General features: G+C 43.1%; 1 protein-coding gene across 1 annotated transcript in view; it reads right to left on the bottom strand.

The window, feature by feature from the left end:
* The window catches only part of LOC128664170 (protein mono-ADP-ribosyltransferase PARP12), a 116,436-nt gene that overhangs the window by 18,969 nt on the left and 70,821 nt on the right, over positions 1-26,646 (bottom strand). The window contains exons 8-10 of the mRNA XM_053718930.1: positions 21,814-21,910; positions 21,608-21,689; positions 20,176-20,306 (exon numbers count right to left, since the gene is read on the bottom strand). Of these exons, the coding sequence (XP_053574905.1) occupies positions 20,176-20,306; positions 21,608-21,689; positions 21,814-21,910 (310 nt within the window). The remainder of the gene's footprint in view (positions 1-20,175; positions 20,307-21,607; positions 21,690-21,813; positions 21,911-26,646) is intronic.

Here is a 26,646-nt window from a genome sequence, read left to right as displayed (position 1 = left end):
TTGCATTGTTTTATTTGTGCACAACTATAGCATGAGCTATTTTTAATTTTGTTTTTACACTGCTATATTAAACAAGTTTTATACCATAGCTCTCATTGCTGTGTGCATATTCCTCTACGCTACCTTGGGAAGTTTTGGTATAGCCTCCCTCGTGCTCCTCTGGTCGCTCCACTCTAGGAGCGAAGTTTCACCTGAGCCCAGCCATCCATTTTGGGTATCATCGCATCTGTGTTTCCAGTATACTGACCTGGTTCAGCTAGCTGGTCTGCTGCAAAAACCAGCCTGCCTCTATTGGCACAAGTGGCTGCCTTTACACCATGTGAGTACCCTGTGTCTTCTATGTGCTTATATCTTTTTGGTTATCGATTCACACATATCGCGCCTCTTTCCTTTCCTTGTTTAGTACCAATTGAGCATCGTTTAAATACCATGGCCTACTTGAGAATTGTTGCTGACCATGCCCATCCCTTTATGACTACAGTGTACCCATCTTCTGATGGCTACTTCCAGCAGGATAATGCACCATGTCACAAAGCTCATATCATATAAAACTGGTTAGTTGAACATGATATTTAGTTCACTGTACTCCAATGGCCTCCACAGTCACCAGATCTCAATCCAATAAAGCACCTTTGGGATGTGGTGGAACAGGAGATTCGCATCTGTCAGGGTGCCAGGAATCAGACTTAGACGAGAAGTGCAAAAATAATCACACCTTTATTATTAGCAAAAAATAATAAAAAGTCCACAAGTCAAAAAACAAGCCAGGAGTCAAAACCAGAGCTGGTAGTCAGATTAGCCGAGTCAGGAGCCAAAGCGGATAGTCAGACGAGCCGGAATCAGGAACAAGGAAAACAGCAGAGACAGGAACAAGCCAGGGATCAGGAACCAGGAAGGACGTCAGGCAGCCAGGTAATACACAGGAACTCTCACAAACATGTCTGAGACAACGCAAAGGCAAAGCATACTGAACAGAGGCCCTTTAAATAATAAGTGATGACATCACAATTCTGAGACTGCATCCTGTCTCACATGGATGATGCACACCAGTCTGGCCATAAAAGGAAGTGCAGGAAATGAGCAGCATCCCCCACAATGCACCATAGTCAGGAAGAGAGGTGAGTAAAATGGCTGCCAGCAGCACATGGCAAACACAACAGGGAAAAACCCTGACAGTACCCTCCCCTCAACGACCCCTCCCCCGCGGGGGACAAAAGGCTTATTGGGGAAACGGGCATGGAAGGCACGGAGGAGGGCGGGATCATGAACATCAGAGGAGGGAACCCAAGAACGCTCCTCTGGACCGTAGCCCCTCCAGTGAACCAAATACTGTACACGGCCCCTGGACATACGAGAGTCAATAATGCTGCTGACCTCATACTCCTCATGGTTGTCAACAAAGATAGGATGGGGACGAGGCAACACAGTGGTAAACCGATTACAAACCAATGGTTTCAAGAGGGAGACATGAAAAACATTGGAGATGCGCATAGCAGGAGGAAGGTCAAGAGCATAGGCCACAGGATTAACCCGTCGGAGTATTCGAAAAGGACCATCATAACAGGAAGCCAATTTATTGGAAGGCGGGAGGACAGCCAAACTCTCTCACCAACCTGGTAGGAAGGTGCGGGCAGACGCCTACGATCAGCCTGGAACTTTTGGCGCTGCATAGAACAATGAAGGCAATCCTGAATCTGCACCCACGTGGAACGGAGTTGCCGGAGATGCTCCTCCAAAGCCGGAATACCCTGAGACATGAATGAATTGGGCAACAAGGATGGTTGAAACCCATAATTCGCCATGAACGGGGATAACTTGGAGGAAGCATTAATAGCACTATTACGAGCAAACTCTGCCCACGGTAACAGTTCAGATAAATTATTGTGGTGATCTGAGACATAGCAATGGAGGAGCTGTTCCAGAGCTTGATTAGACCGTTCAGCAGCCCCATTGGATTGAGGGTGATATGCCGAGGAGAAGGAAAGCTGGATTCCCATTTGAGCACAAAAGGAATGCCAAAATCTGGAGACAAACTGGCTACCCCGGTTCGACACTATCTACTTGGGTAACCCATGTAAACGGAAGACCTCCCGAGCAAAAATTGAAGCAAGCTCTGAGCGGTAGGCAGCTTCATCAAGGGAATGCAATGTGACATTTTAGAAAAACGGTCAACCCCCATAAGGATAACAGTATTGCCATTGGAAACAGGGAGCTCAACAATGAAGTCCGTAGAAAGATGTGTCCAAGGACATTCACCATTAGCAATAGGTTGAAGAAGACCCACAGGAAGACGTCAAGGAGTCTTATTCTGTGCACAAACTGAGCAGGAGGCAACATACGCAGCAACATCAGAACGAAGACCTGGCCACCAGAATTGTCAAGTGACAGACCAAATCATTTGGTTCTTGCCTGGGTGACCTGCGGCTTTAGGATAGTGGTAAGTGTGCAAAAGTTTAGTTCGAAGATTCTCAGGAACAAAACACTTACCACTAGGTTTCTCAGGAGGTACATTGGTTTGTGCAGCCAGGATCTCCTCCCCCAAGGGAGAAGTCAAATTATTACGTATGGTAGCCAAAATATGGTCAGGAGGTATAACAGGAGTAGGTACAGACTCCTCCTTGGACAGAGGCGAAAATTGTCGAGAGAGGGCATCAGCCCTAACATTCTTACTACCAGGCAGGTAGGAGACCACATAATTAAACCGAGACAAAAATAGCGTCCATCTGGCCTGTCGGGGCAACAAACATTTTGCTTCTGATAGATAAGTTAAATTCTTGTGGTCAGTAAGAATGAGCACTGGTACGCTAGTACCCTTGAGAAGATGCCTCCATTCCTTGAGTGCCAAAATTATGGCCAGTAATTCCCTGTCGCCAATTTCATAATTGCCCTCAGCTGGAGACAATTTCTTAGAGAAGAAACCACACGGATGCAAGGAACCATCAGGCGTAGGACGTTGAGACAAGAGGGCACCTACTCCAGTCTCAGATGCATCGACCTCAAGAACGAAAGGCAGGACAGGGTTAGGATGAGCTAGAACTGGAGCGGCAGCAAAGGCAGTCTTAAGACTATCAAAGGCATTAATGGCGGTAGGTGACCAATGGATTGGATCATTCTCTTTACGGGTCATGTCTGCGATAGGTTTGAGCAAGGAAGAAAAGTTTTTAATAAACTTTCTATAGTAATTGGCGAACCCCAAAAAACGTTGAATAGACCGAAGACCAACTGGGCGAGGCCACTGCAGAACTGCAGATAACTTGTCAGGATCCATGGAGAACCCTGTAATGGAGATAACATAACCTAGGAAGGTTACTTGAGTCTGATGGAACTCACATTTCTCGAGTTTACAAAACAGGCTGTTCTCACGTAGTCTCTGAAGAACCCGTGTAACATCAGAATGATGAGCCTCAAGTGTGGGTAAGTGTATGAGGATGTTGTCTAAGTACACCACAACACACTGTTACAACATATCTTGTAGGACATCATTAATAAATTCCTGAAAAACAGCAGGAGCATTACATAGGCCAAAGGGCATTACAAAATACTCATAATGCCCGCTCCTTTTGTTAAATGCTGTTTTCCATTCGAGGCCCTCCTTAATCCTAACGAGATTGTACGCTCCTCTCAAATCAAGTTTAGTAAAGACAGTAGCTCCCTTGAGGCGGTCAAAGAGTTCCGTAATAAGCGGAATAGGGTAAGCATTCTTAATGATTAAGACCCCGATAATCGATACATGGTCTTAACTCGCCTCCCTTTTTCTTCACAAAGAAGAAGCCAGTCCCTGCAGGAGAGCAGGATTTGCGGATGATCCCCCGTGACAGAGCATTGGCAACATACTCCTCCATAGCACAATTCTCTGCAACAGACAGAGGGTACACCTGGCCCCGAGGAGGAATGGCTCCGGGTTGCAGGGCTATGGCACAATCGTAAGACCGGTGAGGAGGAAACGTATCAGCACGCACCTTGTCAAACACGTCTAGGAACTCTCGGTACTCCTCTGGCAATTGAGATACCAAAGAAGTGCACAAGACTTTAACTGGTTTCCGAAGACAAGTGGAAATACATTGCGGGGACCACGACAAAATTTCGGACCTGCGCCAGTCGAGACTGGGATTGTGCTTTTGGAGCCAGGGATAACCCAGAACAACCGGAAAATGCGGAGAGTTAATCACCTGGAACTAGAGGGTTTCAAAATGGAGAGCCCCAACAGCCATGGACAACGGAGCAGTTTTGTGAGTAACGAGTGCGGGCTGAAGGGGCCTGCCATCAATGGCCTCAATAGCAAGCGGAACGGACCAAGGCAAAACAGGAATGGAGTGCTTTGATACAAAAGCACTGTCAATTAAATAGCCCGCAGCACCGGAGTCAACAAGAGCCTAAGTGACTATGGAGGAGTCCACCCAGGAAAGGACAACTGTGACCTTAAGCGGTTCCGGGGATGAGGGTAAACCACCCAAGGTCTGCCCCCGACAGGACCTTAGGTGTGAGCGTTTCCCGGCCGTGTAGGACAAGACTTCAAAAGGTCGCCCTGTAACCCACAATAGAGGCAGAGCCCCTCCCTAATCCTAAAGGCCCTCTCCACCGCGGAGAGACGCGTGAATCCCAGCTGCATTGGCTCAGCAGTACCTGGTGACTCGGGACCAGGAGGCATGGGAGGAGAGGGAGGCATGGGTGGGAACGAACATGTAGGAGACAACGGAACAGGAGGCTTCCGCAAGCGCTCCTTGAAAGAGGGCCTCTCTCTGAGTCTGATGTCAATTAGGATCAAAAAAGACACCAATGCCTCGAGATCCTCTGGTAAATCTCTGGCAGCAACTTCGTCTTTAATTGCATCAGAGAGAACATGAAAGAAGGCGGCAACAAGGACTTCATTGTTCCAACCTACCTCTGTGGTAAGCGTACGGATCTCAATAGCATACTGAGCAACAGATCTTGTACCTTGCTGAATGGACATGAGTCGTTTAGCAGCAGAGGAGGAGCGAGCCGGAACATCAAATACCCTTCGAAAGGAGGCCACAAATTCAGGGTAATTTGAAATCACAGGTTTATTAGTCTCCCACAAGGAATTAGCCCAGGCAAGAGCTGTGTCAGGGAGTAACAAGATGAGAAATCCCACCTTAGCTCTGTCAGAGGGAAACACCTGAGGTAACATCTCAAAGTAAATGCCCACCTGGTTCAAAATCCCTCTGCACTGAACAGGATTGCCTCCATATCACTGAGGTATAGGTGCAGAACCGGACATGCTCCTGGTAGGCATAGGTGCAGCAGCGGAAACAGGAGCAGCCATAACTTGCGGGACACTTTGTTCCAAATGTGCAGTGCGAGTCAGCAGGGTTTGCAGGGCTAGTGCAAATTGATCCAAGCCGTGATCCTGTTCATCCATCCTGGAAATGACGACAGGTAAAGGTGGATTATTAGCACCAGCTATAGGCCCTTAGTCATGTATACTTAAAATACACAGGTTCATCATTTAAATACCCTACACCTGTTCACTTATTCACCTATTCTCACGTGACTTTCCATTCTTTTGCAACAGTGCCATCTTGTGTTCAACCAGAATATACATTTCTTTTTTAATTACAATAGACATTCTAACTATTCACATGAGAAAAGTTCAAAACAATAAGTAAAATTTAAAGATAAAACCATATCTACAAATTAAAATAGAAGAGATATTGCACATAATAAGCAGATCAAAGATAAATATTTCATACAGGGTTATTCAAAAAAAATGTTTAGGAAATATTCAAAAGGAAAGGTATGATGTCATACAATACAAGATAATATGAAACGATTGCCATAATATATGTATTTATATCACACTACTCAGCCCATTAAAAAGGGTTGTTTTTTTTGTGTATACATATAAACACCTGAGAATACAATAGAATGTTTGAAGAATACAAGTTTAAAGGAATAGAATCCAATCAAAGTCTTTGTTCATTCCTTTAGGTATTAAGCTTTCCAATTTATATATCCAAAACATTTCTCTTGTTTTCAATATATGTTCTCTATCACCTCCTCTTCTTGGTCTATCAATTTGTTCTATTATTTGAAATCTGAGTTGACTAATGTTATGACCCATAGAGAGGAAGTGAGAGGAAACAGGAGCCCAAGTAAATGAATTTAGAGAAAGTCCAATGACAGCATATAAAAGGAATTGGAACATTAAAGATTTTCTTGTACATTCTGATATAGGAATGAACAAAGACTTTGATTGGAGTCTATTCCTTTAAACTTGTATTCTTCAAACATTCTATTGTATTCTCAGGAGTTTATATGTATACACAAAAAAAACCTTTTTAATGGGCTGAGTAGTGGGATATAGATACATATATTATGGCAATCGTTTCATATTATCTTGTATTGTATGACATCATACCTTTCCTTTTGAATATTTCCTAAATTTTTTTTTTTTAATAACCCTCTTTAATGGGCTGAGTTGTGAAACACAGATGCATAAAAGTATTTCCTCCCCTTTTTAAGAGTAGTGAAATACTTTTATCTATACCATGGGCAATGACCTGTATTATACTGAATGAAATTTAATTTTTTCCAAACAAGTAAGAGAATTCTATAATGAATTGGTTTATATAACTAAAATGTATGAAATATTTATCTTTGATCTGCTTATTATGTGCAATATCTCTTCTATTTTAATTTGTACATATGTTTTTTTCTTTAAATTTTACTTATCGTTTTGAACTTTTCTCATGTGATTAGTCAGAATGTCTATTGTAACTAAAAAAGAAACGTATATTCTGGTTGAACACAAGATGGCACTGTTGCAAAAGAATGGAAAGTCACGTGAGAATAGGTGAATAAGTGAACAGGTGTAGGGTATTTAAATGATGAACCTGTGTATTTTAAGTAAACATGACTAAGGGCCTATAGCAGGCCTGAAACGTTGTATTTTTTTGCTTAGACCCAAGAATATGAGACAATAAAGGTCTTTTAAATTACTGGTGGCTGGAACAATCTTTTATCTATTTGGAGTACCTGCAGGACAAGGCAGACCGTGGGTTCCGTGCCCCATAAACCACATATACTGAGGTGCTGTCTTCCAAACTATTATTGAGGATTATTAGCACCATCAGGATTCATGGCCTTTGCGTAATGTCAGGGTGCCAGGAATCAGACTGAGACGAGAAGTGCAAAAAAAATCAAACCTTTATTAATAGCAAAAAATAATAAAAAGTCCACAAGTCAAAAAACAAGCCAGGAGTCAAAACCAGAGCTGGTAGTCAGACGAGCCAAGTCAGGAGCCAAAGCGAATAGTCAGACGAGCCGGAATTAGGAACAAGGAAAACAGCAGGAATAAGAGTCAGGAACAAGCCAGGGTTCAGGAACCAGGAAGGACGTCAGGCAGCCAGGTAATACACAGGAACTCTCACAAATAGGTCTGAGACAACGCAAAGACAAAGTATACTGAACAGAGACCCTTTAAATAATAAGTGATGACATCACAATTCTGAGACTGCATCCTGTCTCACATGGATGATGCACACCAGTCTGGCCATAAAAGGAAGTGCAGGAAATGAGCAGCATCCCCCACAATGCACCATAGTCAGGAAGAGAGGTGAGTAAAATGGCTGCCAGCAGCACATGGCAAACACAACAGGGAAAAAACCCTGACAGCATCATGGATGTGCAGCTGACAAATCTTCAGCAACTGCGTGATGCTATCATATCAATATAGACCAAAATGGCTGAGGAATGTGTCCAATACCTTGTTAAATCTATGCCATAAAGAATTAAGGCAGTTCTGAAGGCAAAAAGGGGTTCAACCCGGTACTAGCAAGGTGTAGTTAGAAGGGGAAGGGCTAGAGAGCTGTTTGGGAGGTGTCATGAGATGCAGGACATATGCAGGACACAGCAATGATGGTACAACTCTATTTTATTACAGAGCATAGCAATACACATCCAGACAGGTTGATTGTACTAAACTAACTGCGACACAGACACCGGACCTAAGCCCCGCCCACATGCTAGTGACATCACATCCTGCTCTCATCACATCTTCCCCTTTTTCAAAGGCAAAGCATACATTCGCATATATTAAATAACAAGGTACACCAACAGGGTATACAACAACATTTTGTTTTAGAACATTATAAAAACAGATAGATTAGAAAACATGAACAAATAAATTACATCCTGACTTGGACATCGGGGTAGACTACCCTAGTCCACAGTGACCATGGGATTATTCTGCCCATACTTCCGGTCACTGTTCTAGCTAAAGTCAGTCCCTGTATCGGGCCGGAAGCCTCACCACTCTTCCGCTTGATGTAACTTTGCATGAACTGTCCTCTGATACAGAAGATGGTGAACAAGAGTCTGCTGGAGGCAAAGATATATCCCCGCTATGATCTTGCTGAGGGGAAGGCACCTCTCTTAGAACAGGGGATCCCACCGGCGGTGGTACTGAGGTATCCGGTTCCAGACTCTCAGGTACAGGCTGAAGATGTCTTCGGTTACGGCGTGTAACCGTCCCTCCCTCTGTAAGGACTGTGTAAGACCTTGGTTCTGGAGAGCGGCCCACTACCGTAGCAGGCGTCTTCCATTTCTTCTCATCATCCAGTTTAATTCTGACACTTTGGCCCGCTTTCAGTTCCTGTAAAGGCCTGACAGAATGTCTCCTGTCGTAGAAGAAACGATAACCCTTTTTGGCCTCTTCATCCCTCCTAAGGACTTCGTCCCGAGGAACAGGGCCAGGCGGCTTGAAGACACCCACTGAGGGTAAAGTGGTGCGAATCTGGCGTCCTAGCATCAGCTGTGCCGGGCTAAACCCGGTGGCTTGAATGGGCGTCGCCCTGTATGACAAGAGGGCTAGGTACGGTTCAGATTGCTTTAGAATGAATTTTGTTGTTTGAACTGCCCTTTCAGCCATTCCGTTGGCCTGCGGATAATGTGGACTTGACGTGGAATGTACAAAATCATATTCCCTGCTGAAAGCACTGAACTCTGTAGAAGCGAACTGCATGCCATTATCACTCACCAGCTCCATTGGAATGCCCCAGCGGGCGAACAAGCTCTTCAGGCGAATGATAACGGCCTGACTTGTGATATCATTCAGGGGTGCTATTTCCAAATACCTGGAATAGTAGTCGATAACAACAAGAAACTTTTTCCCGTGCAGTTCGCACAAATCAGCAGCTATTTTCTGCCACGGCCCCGCAGGCAGCGGAGTAGACATTAAGGGCTCCCTTCTCTGAGTAGGCCGGCGTTCCCGGCAAAAGGCACATTTAGACACGTGATTTGCAATGTCGGAGCTGATCCCAGGCCACCACACAGCTGTAGCTGCTCTTTCTCTGCACTTTGTAATGCCTAAGTGGCCATCGTGAATCCTGTTTAACATCTCCTTCCTCATGCTGACAGGAATTACAATACGGTCTTGGAACAGCACCAACCCCTCCAGCTCCGTGAGCTGCGACCTCTCTGGCTGGTAAGCATTTAAAGACATCCAGGCTGCCCGGCTCTCGGGCCAGCCATCTCTTATGTACCTTATAACTTCTTGCAGATCTGTGTCCAAATATGTCTCTTTCTTTATCTCTTCCAGTTTCCTTGAAGAAATGGACTTAGAGGCCAGAACTGAATCAACATACACTTTTACATCCGACTCTGTGGAGGATTCTTCAGCAGCAGCCAGCGGGAGCCTGGACAGTGTATCTGCCACAACCAGCTGCTTCCCCGGCACATGCACTGCCTGAACATTGAACCTGAGCAGTCTCATTAAAAGTCTCTGGCATCTCAAGGGTGTTTTGTCGATGTCATAAGAATTGATAAGAGGGACTAGCGGTTTGTGGTCAGTTTCCAGACTAAATTTCTCCAAACCCACTAGATAACGCTGAAAGCGCTCACAGGCCCAAACTGCAGCCAGGCACTCTTTCTCAATTTGAGCGTGTTTTGACTCCGCAGCCGTCAGTGTGCGGGAACAGTAGGCGATGGGCTGTAGTTTGTTGTCATTCAGCTGCAGGAGTGCAGCCCCCAACCCATAACTGCTTGCATCAGCACTAACCACAGTCTTTTTTGAAGGGTCGTAGATCCCCAGCACTGGGGCAGACCCCAGCAGGGACTTAGCATGCAGGAACGCTTTTTCTTGTGAGGGTCCCCAGACCCAGGCAACATCTTTCTTAAGCAACTCTGTGATAGGGTGCAAAACTGTAGATAAATCTGGAAGAAACTTGCCCACGTAATTTACAAGGCCCAATATCTGTCTCAGCTCATGTACATCAGAAGGGCTTTTCATCTGTTCGATAGCCTGAATTTTCTCGGGGTCCGGCTTGATGCCATCCCCGTTGATGATATGCCCAAAGTAGCATAATTCAGTTTTCCTAAAATGACATTTTTCTTTATTCAGCTTCAGCCCAGACTCTTTGATAGCCTGCAGCACACAACTCAAACGCTGATCATGCTCCTCCACTGTAGACCCATACACTAGAATGTCGTCCATGACGACTGCTGTGCCCACGTGGCCACTCAGGAGAGAACTCATTTCCCTTTGAAAGATCTCAGGAGCGGAGGATATCCCAAAGGGAAGTCTGCAGAAGCAGAACCGACCTACCGGAGTGATAAAGGTAGTCAGTTTGCGGCACTTTGGATCCAGGGGGATCTGCCAAAAGCCGCTAGAAGCGTCTAATGTGGAAAAGAACTTCGCCCCAGCCAACTTCGGGGCTATATCTTCCAACGTCGGCAGCACAAATCTCTCCCTCTTCACTGCCTCATTCAACCTTTTCAGGTCCACACAGATGCGCACCTTCCCATTTTTCTTTGCAACTGGAACAATGGGGGCACACCAATCAGTTGCTTCAACAACCTCTTCAATAACCCCCATAGACTTCATGCGCATGAGCTCTTTCTCCACTTGAGGCATGAGCGGGAACGGAATTCTACGAGGAGTAGAAATACTGTATGGGACTGCATCACTTTTAAGTGCTATACGGACAGGTTTGCAGTTCAGTAGGCCCAACTCGCCAAACATATCTTCAGAGACCTCATTCACTCTGGCCACGAGGCCCAAATCACAGGCTGCTTTTCTGCTCAATAAACTGTTAACACACTGACCTCGGATCACATGCACCCACATGGTGAACTTTTTTTGTTTGCACTCACAGCTGGCGAGAAATTTCCCCACACAATCAATGCGGCCACCAGGACTATGGACGTTTGTCGTAACCTTCGCCAGCTGGGGCTGTCGAGGCAGTTTCATAAATTCAGCAAAAAGACATTACAGTGATATCAGCTCCTGTGTCAATCTTAAAATCAACATTGGCTCCCATTACAGTAAAAGTAACTTTCCAATCTTCCTCTGAGCTTGTCCGTTCCACAACAGACCCCACAAAAGACACTTCCTGACCCTCCTGGTCACTGTCCACCTGCATCTCCTTAATGTATTCAGTTTTACACACCACTTCAAAATGGCCTATTCTGTTACATTTTCTGCATCTTTTATCTCTGGCCGGGCATATGGCACTCTGATCATGCGCCCGGTAGCACCGTGTGCATCGGCCATGTTGCGCCCATCCACTTCTAGGCCTTTCCAGTACTTTTGATCTACCGCTCACACTGTGCCTTTCACTAGTAATTTTTCTAGACTGTTGCACTTCATCCACAATACTCTCAGACCTCAGATCAGCACTTTGCTTTTTCACCAGTTCACTCTGGCGGGCCATCCTAATAGCCCCTTCTAACGTTAAATCAGGCTCTAACTGCAGCTTCAGGGAGACTTCAGCATCTGCAATTCCAATAACTATTCTGTCTCTGATTTGCTCTTCTTTAGCAACACCAAACTCACAGAATTCAGCTAATTCATACAGGCTGCGCACAAATGACTCCACAGATTCTCCCACACGCTGATTACGTTTGTGAAAACAAGCTCTCTCATGAATCACATTTCTTTTGGGCACAAAGTGGGCACTGAGTTTATCCATAACTATATCAAAGTTAACTTCTTCCCCTTCTTGAAAAGTAAAAGCATTGAACACTGGCTCTACATCTTTCCCCATGGAGTATAAAAGAGAATTAACTTGTACTTCACCACTCTCCTTGTTCAGTTTGGATGCAATCCTGAAGCGCTAAAACCGCTGACGCCATGTGGGCCAAGCTGCAGGCTGAGAAAAGTCAAAAGGCTCAGGTGGGGTAAACTTTGACATTGCAATCGATCAGGAACAGAAGCGCAGTCCAGAACTTCTGACACCATGTCATGAGATGCAGGACATATGCAGGACACAGCAATGATGGTACAACTCTATTTTATTACAGAGCATAGCAATACACATCCAGACAGGTTGATTGTACTAAACTAACTGCGACACAGACACCGGACCTAAGCCCCGCCCACATGCTAGTGACATCACATCCTGCTCTCATCACAGGAGGGATCAGGGAGGTTGGAGGGTAACAGGGATCCTACACTGCAGGAAAAAAAATTGACTTAAAATTTATATTGACTGTCTACCAGTAAGTTAGTAACTAAGATAGTGGTGACCAGAGGGGGGTGAGGGAGCGAAGAGAGCTGTTTGAGAGGAATCAGGTAGGGATCAGGGGGAGCTATGTGTCAGGTGGGACTGAAATCTCTACACTAAAGCTAAAATTAACCTTGCAAGCTCCCCGATTAACTTCTTCACTGCCGGGAATAATAGAAGCTGAAATTAGCGGCAGTCTAAAAACTAAAAAGCAATGGCAAAGCCATATATGTCTGCAATTTTTGAACACAGAAGATCCCAGAGAAGCTTTTACAATCATTTGTGCCATGATTGCACAAGCGGTATGTAAATAATTTCAGTGAGAAACCCAAAGTTTGTGGAAAAATTAACAATTTTTTTCATATGATCATATATGGCGGTGAAATGGTGGCATGAAATATACTAAAATGGGCCTAGATCAATACCTTTGGTTGTCTACTTAAAAATATATAGAGAGTTTTGACAGGTATACAATAAAAAAAATCAAGGCTCTATTTCTGTTTAAACGGAGTGATAGCAATAATGCTAAAGCTGGTGTTAAACATAACAGTATGTTAACATTTGATTGTGAATCTATTAGATATTCTGATATTTACAGTTGCTTCTGTGATTGAGCAGACCTACAAGAGGAGTGGTGTTTTGGCAGGTGTTTCTCAATTTCAGTCCTCATGGCACAAAAACAGGTCAGATTTTCAGGAAATCTAAACTAGAGTAAAGTTGGTGATTATTAATAGGACCTGTGCCTATGGTTAAAGATTGATTTTTTGGGAAAATTCTTTCCCATAATGCCTTTCTACTCATATGCTTCTCAAAAGTTCCAAAGCAGTTGATTAATTCTCTTACAAAGCAATGATAGACTGGGTGCAATAGAGGTGGTAAGGACTTTAAAGGGATATTTACGATTGGATAGAACATGCAATTTTAAACAACTTGGCATTTTAGTTCTATTATCTAATTTGCTTTGTTCTATCGCTATCCTTTGTTGAAACAAATAACTAAGTAGGCTCAGAAGAACCAAAGCACTACTGGGAGTTAGCTGCTGATTGGTGGCTGCACATATATGCCTCTTGTCATTGGTTTACCTTATGTGTTCAGCTAGCTCCCAGTAGTGCATTGGTGCTCCTTCAACAAACGATACCAAAAGAACAAAGCAAATTTGATAATAGAAATAAATTGGAAAGTTTCTAAAACTTGTATGATCTATCCAAATCGTGAAAGGAAAAGAAAATTTATGCTTACCTGATAAATTTATTTCTTTTTTGACATGATGAGTCCACGGATCATCTTAATTACTAATGGGATATTCATCTCCTGGTCAGCAGGAGGTGGTAAAGAGCACCACAGCAAAGCTGTTAAATAGCTCCTCCCTTTCCTCCCACTCCAGTCATTCGACCGAAGTTAAGGTGAGAAAGGAAGAAACAAGGTGCAGAGGTGTCTGAAGTTTATAACATACAAATAACCTGTCTAAATAACAGGGCGGGCCGTGGACTCATCTTGTCAAAAAATAAATAAATTTATCAGGTAAGAATAAATTTTCTTTTCTTTTTAATGACACGATGAGTCCACGGATCATCTTAATTACTAATGGGATTCAATACCCAAGCTAGAGTACACAGATGATACGGGAGGAACAAGAAAGGGAACCTAAACAGAAGGCACCACTGCTTGAAGAATCTTTCTCCCAAAAGCGGCCTCAGCCAAAGCAAAAGTGTCAAATTTATAGAACTTTGAAAAAGTGTGAAGAGAGGACCAAGTTGCGGCCTTGCAAATCTGTTCCACAGAAGCTTCATTCTTGAATGCCCATGAGGAAGCAACGGCCCTCGTGGAATTAGCCGTAACTTTCTGTCCCCTACGTTTTCCTGCGAAAACCACAAAGCAGAAGATTGGCGAAAATCTTTAGTCGCCTGTAGGTAAAACTTTAAAGCATGGACCATGTCCATATTGTGCAGAAGCCATTCCTTCTGAGAAGTAGGATTAGGACACAAGGAAGGAACAACAATCTCCTGAATAATGTTCCGATCAGAAACAACCTTAGGAAGAAATCCTAATTTAGTACGTAAAACTACCTTATCTGAATGGAAAATAAGGTAAGGGGACTCATACTGCAATGCCGAGAGTTCTGACACTCTACGAGCAGAAGAAACAGCAAAAAGAAACAAAGCTTTCCAAGATAACAACTTAATATCTAAGGAATGCATAGGCTCAAACGGAGCCCTTTGAAGAACTTTGAGAACTAAATTCAGACTCCATGGAGGAGTAACAGGTTTGAACATAGGCTTGATACTGACCAAGGCCTGAATGATTGTACATCTGGAACATCCGCCAGACGTTTGTGTAACAAAATAGATAAGGCCGAGATTTGACACTTTAGGGAACTTGTAGAGAAACCCTTCTCCAAACCTTCTTGGAGAAAAGATAGAATTCTATGAATCATAACTCTATTCCATGAGTAGCCGTTGGATTCACACCAATAGAGATATTTACACCATATCTTATGGTAAATCCTACTAGTTACAGGCTTACGAGCCTGAATCATGGTCTCTATAACCGAGTCAGAAAAACACAGCTTGAATAAAATTAAGCGTTCAATCTCCAAGCAGTCAGTTTCAGAGAAACTAGATATGGATGAAGGAAGGGCCCTTGAATTAGAAGGTCCTTCCTCAACGGAAGTCTCCAAGGTGGCAGAGATGACATGTCCACCAGATCTGCATACCTAATCCTGCGAGGCCAAGCAGGTGGAATGAGAATCACTGATGCCCTCTCCTGCTTGATTCGAGCAATGACCTGAGAAAGAAGCACATACGGAGGAAATAGGTATGCTAGACTGAAAGTCCAAGGAACCGCCAGAGCATCTACCAGTTCCGCTTGGGAGTCCATGGACTTTGACCCGTATCTCGGGAGCTTGGCATTCTGTCTAGATGCCATGAAATCTAATTCCGGCTGACCACACTTGAGAATCAGGCTGGAGAATACTTCCAGATGGAGTTCCCACTCCCCCGGATGAAAGATCTGCCTGCTCAGGAAGTCCGTCTCCCAGTTGTCCACCCCTGGGATGTGGATCACCGACAGAAAGCAAGAATGGGCTCCGCCCACTGAATTATCTTGGTTACCTCGGTCGCTAAGGAATTCCTCGTTCCTTCCTGATGATTGATGTAAGCCACTGAAATTATGTTGTCCAACTGGAACCTGATAAACTGGACCGAGCATGAATAAGGTAGCAATACCGAAACGTTGCTGTTAATGTTGTGTTGTGCCTAATAAACACAATTGTTTGCTGCTACTCTCTTTGGATTTTTTTTTTTCCGAGACTAACTGAGGCCAGGCCAGAAGAGCATTGAAGATCGCTCTCAGCTCCAGGATGACTATAGGAAGAACAGACTCTGACTGAATCCAAACTCCCTGAGCCTTTAGGGAACCCCAGACTGCTCCCCACCCTAGAAGGCTGGCGTCTGATGTCACAATCACCCAAGATGGTCTGTGAAAGCAGGTTCCCTGGGAGAGATGATCCAGAGACAACCACCATCGAAGAGAATACCTTGTCTCCTGCTCCAGTAGTAAGCAAACAAGATGATGTCCATTGCCACCACCATCAGCACGATTACCTCCATGCACTGAGCCACTGAAGGCCGAGGAGTGGACTGAAGGACTAGACAAGTATCGATAATCTTTGATTTCCTGACTTCTGTCAGAAAAATCTTCATTGATAGGGAATCTAATATAGTTCCTAAGAAAGTTACCCTTGTATTTGGGACTAAGGAACTCTTTTCCAAATGTACCTTCCACCCGTGAGATCACAGGAAGGATAACACCATGTTCGTGTGGGATCTTGCTTGTTGTAATGATGGCGCCTGGACTAGGATGTCATCCAGATAGGGCACCACTGCAATGCCCCAAAACTGAAGCACCGCCGACAGTGATCCCAGAACTTGTGATGATCCCTGTGAATGGGAACATGCAGGTACGCATCCTTTAAATGGAATGGAACGAATAGTTTCCATCTTGAAGGACAGTACTCTGAGAAATTTGTTTAGACTCTTGAAATCTAATATTGGCCTCTTTTTTGGGAACCACAAACAGATTGGAATAAAATCCCAGACCCTGTTCCTGTACCGGAACAGGAACAATCACTCCCAGGTTGGAAAGGTCTCTTACGCAGTGTAAGAACACCTCTCTTTTTGTCTGGTCTGCAAAAAATCTTGAAAGCAGAAACCTGCCTCTAGGAGGAAAACTTTTGAACTCTAACTTGTATCCCTGGGACACTATTTATATTGCCCTGGTATCCTGAACATCTCAAACCCAAGCCTGAGCGAAGAAGGAAAGTCTGCCCCCTACAAGATCTGGTCCCGGATCGGGGGCATGCCCTTCATGCTGTCTTAGATTCAACAGCAGGTTTTCTTGGATTGTTTTCCCTTATTCCAAGATTGATTGGGTCTCCATGCAGGCTTAGTCTGTTCCTGTTTAGAGGCAGTAGAGGAAGAATTTCCCTTGAAATTTCGAAAGGAACGAAAATTACTCTATCGTCCTTTTTGTTTGTTTCTCTATCCTGAGGGAGAAGACCCTTACCTCCCGTGATATCAGCGATAATCTCTGACAGGCCAGGTTTTCCCCTTGTAAGGAATAGCTAGAAGCTTAGACTTAGAGGACACATCTGCAGACCAAAGCTTTAACCATAAGACTCTGCGAGCTAGAATAGAGAAACCCGAAATCTTTGCTCCCAGTTTGATAACTTGAAAGGAAAGCATCTGTAATAAAGGAATTAGCCAATTTAAGAGCTTTAACCCTATCCTGGATTTCATCCAAAGAAGTCTCTGTCATCAGACAGCGCATCGAACCAATATACCACCACCCTAGTGACGGTAGCAATGCACACAGCTGGCTGCCATTGCAGGCCCTGGTGTACATTTGAAAGCACAACTATCCTCTATGGGAATAGTAGTTCTCTTAGCTAAGGTGGAAACGGCCCCTTCCACCTTTGGCACTGTTAGCCAATTCTCCTTGATAGAGTCGGCTATGGGAAACATCTTTTTTTTTTTTTTTTTACAAATAGGAGATGGAGAAAAAGGTATACCCGCTCTCTCCCACTCGTTAGTAATGATCTCAGAAGCTCGGTCTGAGACTGGAAAGTCATCTGTTGAGGAAGGAACCTCAAAATATTTGTTCAGTTTACTGGACTCTTTAGGAATAACGACTACAGAGGAGTTGCTGTCATCCAAAGCAGCTAAAACCTCCTTAAGTAACAGGTGGAGATGTTCTAGCTTAAATCTGAAAGATACCACTTTAGTGTCAGCAGGAGGAATTATACTGTCTGAATCTGAAATTTCCCCTTCAGATGCTACTACGGTATCCTCCTCTTCAGGCTTCTGGGAGGGGATCTCCGAAATAGTAACAACAGTGTTAGAGACCTTGCTTGCTGAATGTCTGATTTTCCTCTTACGCTTTCCCTGTAACATTCGAAAGGCAGACAGAGCATCTGAAATTGTAGAAGACATAAGAGAAGCGATGTCCCTCAGAGTAACTCCAGCTGAAGTTAGAGAGGAAATGCAGGGCACTGCATGTGAGGGCGGTAAAATCTGGGACACATGAGGAAAAAAATTGCAGCATATATTGAACCTCGTCTTTAGACTCCTGGACAAGATCCGCTTTAGGACAAGTTGGCTCAGAAAAAATTATTTCCCTATAATTTAGAGTCCTCTTAATACATGAGGAACAGAAAGGGATTGGTGGTTCCACATTGGCCTCAAAGCATAAGGAGCAAGTGGTCTCTTGCAGGGGCTCTTGATCCATGCTGTTCACAATGGTCTATATAATAAATAAAAACTTTAAACTTTAATAAAACAAATTTGAAGAAAAATCGTTACTGTCTTTTTAAAATGTAAATATCTAACTATTTTTCTGCGTCTGACAAATTATACTCTTCACAATTTAAGACTTATCTCAACATCTCTGCACTGCCACACTGTACCAGGACTATTGCCTTTATTTTATTCAACAGAGGATCCGGAACGAAGCAGGAGGAGGAAAAAAAAGCGTTTCTCTGGTTCTAGCGAAGCCTGTCTATGCGCTAACACTGTTTCTGTGGGCAGATTGCGCAGATGACTATTCCGTGTGTCTCTTAATACAGGTGCAGAGAAAGTGGCACGCAACACTGAGATCCGCCCATAGTGGGCGTCGCCAAAAAGGGAACCATCTCCCGGTCGGTATATTGTAAGCTAAAACCGCCGGGAGATCATCAGAGCCTTAAAATAACATTGTCCCCCTGTGTCCAGCCCCAGTGCCTGCATGAAAATGGCTGCCCCCATCACAATAAAGAGCCTCTATTTAATCTTAGCCCTTATTATTATGTGATTGCCAGTAATGTAGTGCTCACTTTTTTCTGAAAGTTTTATGTTCCCAGAAAACATTAAAGTTAGCACTTACCTTGAACTTCTGCCTGACAGCAAGGCAGCTCACAGGCTTGAGAGGTCCTCTCCCTCACATCGACCTGTGGAGAAATGAAATGCTGAGTAATCTTTACATCAGACTATAGGATATAGGGCAGCATGAAATACATGGGAGACGCAGTGATAATTATGTCCCACAAGTTCCCATTGCTTTAAAGCCACCACTACTCTACTGAAGAGACTGATATGGACTACGGCTACACCCTAGAACAAAGCAGCACAATCTTGTACTACTTTAAAAATAATAAACTCTTGATTGAAGAATCTTTTCTAACATCTCACTTTACCACTTCCTATCACTAACGTAGGCGCAGTGATAATTATGTCCCACAAGTTCCCATTGCTTTAAAGCCACCACTACTCTACTGAAGAGACTGATATGGACTACGGCTACACCCTAGAACAAAGCAGCACAATCTTGTACTACTTTAAAAATAATAAACTCTTGATTGAAGAATCTTTTCTAACATCTCACTTTACCACTTCCTATCACTAACGTAGGCAAAGAGAATGACTGGGGTGGGAGGGAAGGGAGGAGATATTCAACAACTTTGCTGTGGTGCTCTTTGCTGCCTCCTGCTGACCAGGAAGTGAATATCCCATTAGTAATTAAGATGATCCGTGGACTCATCGTGTCATTAAAAATACATTTTTGGGTTTCATGTCCATTTAATTAACTTTAAGAATACTTTGCAGCATATATAAAGGCCATTGTAAGGATTAAACAAAGGACCATTAAATACAGTATAATCAACAAATGCATAATATAAAGAAAATGGAATAATGTTTAGTTTGAATTTCAAATGAAAAGTTTATTTTTTTCTGATAAATTTCCTTTTATTTCCCTGCTCCCTGTATTATATGACAGACATCAGCCAATCACAGACATATGTATATGTCCTGTGAACTCTTGTAGCTGGCACTTCAGAAAGTGTGCATATAAAAATTGTAAATTGGAAAGATTTTTTTTAAACTGTATGCTCTAGCTCAATCATTAAAATTTCATTTTGACTTAAATGTCCCTTTAAGCTTAAAATACAGAAGGAAATATGGGCAGACTCGATAGGCCTTTTGGTTAATATCTGCATCAAAATCAATGTTAATTAAATTAACTGAATTTTTATGTGAATGAATCTCCAGTGTCCTTTTAATTTTATATTTAAGTAAATAATAATAATGAGGATCAGTAGTATATAATTCCACTCTATGTCAAACACTACCCCTCAAATCCTTCCTTGGGTGTAGAAGTTCGGGTGACTCCTTTCTCTTACCACTGGTAAACCTCCCACAGGGCCGGATTCTGAATACGCTCAATACTCTGGATAGATACGTTCCGCAAGGTGAGGTGGAAGGAATCCTTTACCTTCTTGTATTCATCTGAGGACTGATCCAAGGTGACAAGCTACAAAATGAGAATATTTGTATGAAAGCCCTGTCCCATCAATCATAGCTCTGAAAATCATAGCTTAGATTTTAAGTGGAGCACAAAAATATTAGTAGCTACTGTACATTAACATTGCTTGAGCATAATCAATAGCACTTCTATTTTTTAGTTCATATTACAAGCCTGAAGTTATTTTTTATCACTAAAAGCAATAGTCTAGGGCACGCTAACATGTACATGTGCACTAAATCCTTCACCTAATAGACTTCTATTGGGTGCTCAATAATAGTCATGTCAAATAACGCTTGAGCACTAAGCCAGTGGTCGTGAGTAGCGGAGTTCTTAATGTTTTATGCTGCACTATTACCTACGTCCAACACTGTGGCCCATGCTGCATTCCCTGCTGTCAGCTTAGACATCAGAGAATGCAGCTGGGGAAGAAGGCATCTGCCTTCATATGGTAAAGGAGCGCTGATCATCAGCCAGATCGCCAATCGTTAAAGAGAGTGACACTGTCTGTGTTACTCTCCGTAAAGATCCTCCGTTGGTGCTGGTGGGAGTGGTGGGAGGGAAGGAGGGAGGTGGTCGGCCAGCCCAGCAAAGGAGGGGCTCCCTACACTAAAGAAAAGTTTTAGGCAGGAGAGCGGCCTACTAATTGCCAAAAACCAATGGCAAAGCCATGCGTGTCTGATATTTCTGAACACAGGAGACCCCAGAGAAGCTTTTACATTCATTTGTCTTATGACTGCAGTAGTAGTAATGTGTAAAGAATTTTATTGAGAAACTCAGTTTGTGAAAAAGTTGCATTTTTTTTAATATGATCTGATATGATGAAATATACCAAAAAAGTTTAGATCAAAACAGCAGTGTTTTGGATTGTGCTTTAGAGCAACACTCAACTCAATAACTGTAATATGAGAACAATGAGCGTACTAATAGAGCTCCCTGCACTGACCAATTTAGGTCACGCTAAAAAGATGGCGGACAGGTTAAGGAGCAGTGGTCTTAACATTCTGCTTCTTAACTTTTGTTGTAGGTGATCCTGAAACAATGGCCCTCTGAAGCAGCAACCGCTGCTTGATAAATGGAGCACTGTGTACATTTGAAAGGTAAATTAGTAAAATGGGACTTTAAATGAAAAAGTATGTAGTAAAAGATAATGACTCTCTACCCTCCAGGACTAACACCTTTGTGGCACTCAATTTATTAGTCATTTTACTACCCCTGATTAACGGTATTTAGGTACTGGAAATAGGAAACACCATTAACACAAGGGCAGTGTTATAAGCAATCCAATACCTTTGTTTACAGACTCATACCTTATAGCCAACATCTGGTATCAGAGCCATGTCCCAGTGTTTGGGGATTAACTTCCTGTCTTCCTCTGATGATTCAGGCTTCCTGACAAATTAGACAGAATTAAACATAGGCATGGATCATTATCTGACCTACAACATATACTGGTTAAATATAGAAAGAAAACAATTACAGTCATTTAAGTCTACAGTTGTTTGTTTGCACTCACCTGGACCTCCTCTGTTTTACTTCTTTCTCAGACACAAATCTGGGTCTCCTGCAGACCTTCCTCTCTGTCTTGTGCTTCAAATTCTTCTGTACCATGTCTAAAATATCATTAATAATTAAACATATAATGACAAATTAGGTATGACCAGACACTCGCTCCTTCCAAGTTATTACATGAGCATCAGTCATAGTTTATTCCTCCAGTTCACCATGACGTTGTTTAAATGGAAACAAAAGTGCAATAAGAAAATGATGTAATGTGCAGTTAGAGCATTGATTATTGAACTATTGTTAAATTGTTAAAGTCTGCTCTGCAACAGCAATGGCACTACTGATTCTTAGCTGCATGCAGTGGGTCAGCCAATAAGGGGTCCACCAATCAACATCCCTGTTCAGAACTTCAGTTATGGACCAGTAGTCTAGTGCTGATCTGGAACTCATTTAACCCCTTTTGCGGGTGTTTAACATACAGTTATATAGAAGCAATGGCGCAGCAATTAAATGCTCTAAATCATGGGGGGTGCAGGTCAATATTTTAGAATCCTTAAGGGCCCCATATACATTTATGATTATTAAACACACAAATAATAATATACTTCCTAAAATGTTCAGTGGCACAGGGGATTTAGGTAAAGTACCTGCATCTTCTGTTTTCACCTTTAGATGGTTCTTTGAATTTTGGCTGCCCAAACAACATGTTTTTATTTCTGCTTTTTACTGGGGCCACAAAAATTAGAGCACACATTCTTAGTTCTGTTTTTATTCTGGGGCCACAAAGACTAGTGCAGAGGGTCTCATGAGACCCTAGGGACGCCAGTTGGCCAACCCCACTCTAAAACATTAGATCATTTTCTTAATATACTTTTATGTTCCTTTAAGCACAAGCTAGAGTTCAGAATACAGAATTCAGTGACATAAATGTATATTAAGATTAACACATTATGGCCTCTATTTATCAAGCCGTCAACCTCAAATACGCTGGAATTCTGCAGCGTATTTGTGGCGAGGCTGATTCACCATATTTATGAAGCCCTACAGACCGGCAAAAGTAGAATTTAGTGACGTAAGCTACGATCCGCCGGACTCAGTCCGACACAGATCGATTCTGACGTCACTCCAGATGTGCCAAACACAAGTTCGGCACAATCTGACTACTTTTGAAAGTTATCAAATTCCTATCAGGTATGCTCGGCACTTTTCCGGCCCAGCGTACCTGGTTTTCTATCTGCCGCACTGGAGGTGGCGGATCCCATAGGAATCAATGGGAGTCTGACAGCAGCGAAAGCTTATGTTCGCTGCTGCCCAATATCCCATTGATTCCTATGGGAGATGTCTGCACCTAACACCCTAACATGTACCCCGAGTTTAAACACCCCTAATCTGCCTCCCCGTACACTGCCGCCACCTACATTATACTTATTAACCCCTAAACCGCCGTTCCCTATACCACTGCCACCTATATTAAACTTATTAACCCCTATCCTGCGGATCCCAGACCCCACCGCAAGTAAATAAATTGTTTAACCCCTAAACCGCCACTCCCGGACCCCGCCGCTACCTATATTAAACTTATTAACCCCTATCCTGCCCCCCCATACCGCCTCCACCTATATTAAAGTTATTAACCCCTATCCTGCCCCCCCTATACCGTCGCCACCTATATAAAAGTTATTAACCCCTATCCTGCCCCCCTTATTTTAACTAGGTACAATAAGTTTAATGTAGGTGGTGGCGGGGTCCGGGCGCGGCAGTTTAGGGGTTAAACAATTTATTTAGTTGCGGCGGGGTCCGGGAGCGGCGGTTTAGGGGTTAAACAATTTATTTAGTGCGGCGGGGTCCGGGAGCGGCAGGATCGGGGTTAATAAGTTTATGTAGGTGGCGGCGGTATAGGGGGCAGCAGATTAGGGGTTAATAGGTATAATGTAGGTGGCGGCGGGGTCCAGGAGCGGCGGTTTAGGGGTTAATATATTTATTATAGTTGCGGGGGGCTCCGGGAGCGGCGGTTTAGGGGGTAAAACAGTATAGTATAGTGTGAGTGTTTAGTGACAGGGGTATCAATAAAGTTGGGAAAAAGCCGAAGAGCAGCGAGATCGATGATTGATAAATAACACAGTCCGCTGCTCATCGCACCGTACTTGGTGCGCGACTTTTTGACAACTTTATTGATAAATTTGACGAGCGTATTCAAGTCCGCGGCAGCGAGGTTAGGCAAACTTAGGCGGGCGTATTGGGGCTGGCGAATGCAGGTAAGTACGGCGCTTATTAAATAGAGGCCATTGACTCTGGCAGCGTGTATGTATTTTGCTTGTATTTCTCTCTCAGGCATGCTGCCTTTTGTGTTTTGTGGCGCTGTCTTAATGCCGCCATATTAATATTTTTTACTCAGACGCACTGTTATATTAGCCTCATTTGTGTAAAGCATTTTTTCTCTTTATAAGGTTCTTCCTTCTACTTTGCCCATGTATAGGTTCTTGCTTCGTGCTACCTGGGTGCGCTATATTGCTATTTGGATTACTCGCTTCTGACCTTTGTCTTTTCACCTGCTGTTGGATTTTCACCTGGTACCTCTGCTATCTGATTTGTTGCAGACCTGGCCTGGCCTCTGATTTTGATCTGTTTTTCCCTTTGGTGCCACTGATGTTCTGCTTCCCTGCTGCTGACCCTGCATTGGACGTGACTGTGAGTTTGCCTTTGCCTGTTCTAGTACTTGTCCTGCCTGTATTTCCTTTGGTCTTGTATAGACTGTTTGCGACCTTCTAATCTGAGTCCTTGTGCTTTTTTTGGCGGTGTGATTTCCAGCCTATCATTTCACCTGAAGCTGGGATAACAAGACTACTGGCCAGGCAATTGAAGCGGTAGGTGGTATGTGTTGGCAAGAACGATAATATAATGCAAAATGGTATGTAAATTGTTATCTATCTGTATGTAAACCAGAACATGTATTGATCTTGTATCCTATGTGTATCTCATTGCTATCTGCCAGTGATGAGCCACAATAAAATGCTTTAATGGTGAATAATTGTTATGGTAAGGTGTCTCTAAAAAGGGAAAATCCGCAATAATGAATATGCAAATCAGGAACATAGTGATGTATATCAAAACAAGATTTATTATTACAATACAGACAATGAGGCCTATTTATTAAAGGTCTTGCGGACCTGATCCGACAGTGCGGATCAGGTCCGCAAGACCTCGCTGAATGCGGAGAGCAATACACTCTCCGTATTCAGCATTACACCAGCAGCTCACAAGAGCTGCTGGTGCAACGTCGCCCCCTGTAGACTCGCGATAAATCGGCCGCCAGCAGGGAGGTGTCAATCAACCCGATCGTACTCGGAGCTTGATAAATGGGCCTCTATGAGAACAGAATACAGGTAAGTAGCACTTCATGCTACAAATACTCATAATAGGCTAAATGTAACTTTCTTGCACAATAAAATGTTGGTAATATTCCCTTGATTATATAAGGTTTCTTATAACAAAATATCATTTTTTTTTAAATTTTAATTATATAAACTAATAAAGTGATGCAATTAAAGGGACATAGAACCCCCAAATTGTCTTTCATAATTCATTCTGAGGGGCCGAATTATCAAGCTCCGAATGAAGCGAATGAAGCTTGATGCCCCTATTTCCGTGCGAGCCTTCAGGTTCGCCGGAAATAGCAGTTATGAAGCAGCGGTCTATAGACCGCTGCTCCATAACTGGTCCACTGCCTCGGAAGCTTTACGATCAGGTTGATGGACACCCCCTGTTAGCGGCCAATTGGCCGCAAATCTGCAGGGGGCCGCATTGCACTAGCAGTTCTGGTGAACTGCTTGTGCAATGATAAATGCCGACAGCGTATGCTGTCGGCATTCAGCGATGTCTGTCGGACATGATACGCTACAGCCAGACATTGATAAATTGGCCCCAGAGCATACAGTTTTAAGAAATTTTCAAATTCTCTGTATCATGTCAGGAAAAATATATGGCAGCAGTTTTGCAAGAATAATTTTCAGCACTAGATGGCAGCATTTTGCACATTGTATAAAGCATTTTTTCAGTTTAATGTCCCTAAAAATATATATATATATAAATATTTATACACATGTAGATTTCTATGCAGCCCACTACTGACACACTATAAAATACAGATAAATGCGCCCAGCAGTTCAATGTCGCTGTGAATATACCATATACACATAAGTATATTTCTATGCAGCCCACCACTGATGGACTATGGTAATGAATATAGGTTTAATTAATTTAGAGCATATATTTATGTGGTCATTTAAGAGAATATTTCACATGCCCAACAAAATTATACCAAATTCTCTTACAATACTCACAAAATGTATTGCACTTTATCGAATCCCTTTAGGTGTGGAATTTCGATAAGTGCAAAATGGTCCTGAAAACCTGTTGAAAAGTATCAAGAAAGTTAACCATGAAGTCGGTAATACCCATGTATCATATGGGAAAAGTTGTTATTGTTTATCGTGATCATTCCGAACTCGAAAAAGGTGCATAGAGAGCTGATAAACACGACTGACAAGATTAGAATTGACCCAATTATTAAAGGGACACTGAACCCAAATTTTTTTCTTTCGTGATTCCGATAGAGCATGCAATTTTAAGCAACTTTCTAATTTACTCCTATTATCAAATTTTCTTCGTTCTCTTGCTATCTATATTTGAAATAGAAGACATCTAAGCTTTTTTTTGGTTCAGACCTCTGGATAGCACTTTTATATTGGTGAATGAATTTATCCACCAATCAGCAAGGACAACCCAGGTTGTTCACCAAAAATGGTCCGGCATCTAAACTTACATTCTTGCATTTCAAATAAAG

Source organism: Bombina bombina, chromosome 6 (genome assembly GCF_027579735.1).
Source record: "Bombina bombina isolate aBomBom1 chromosome 6, aBomBom1.pri, whole genome shotgun sequence".
Classification (NCBI taxonomy): Eukaryota; Metazoa; Chordata; class Amphibia; order Anura; family Bombinatoridae; genus Bombina; species Bombina bombina.
Note: the sequence above shows the minus strand (reverse complement) of the source record. Positions and strands in the feature narration are given on the sequence as shown.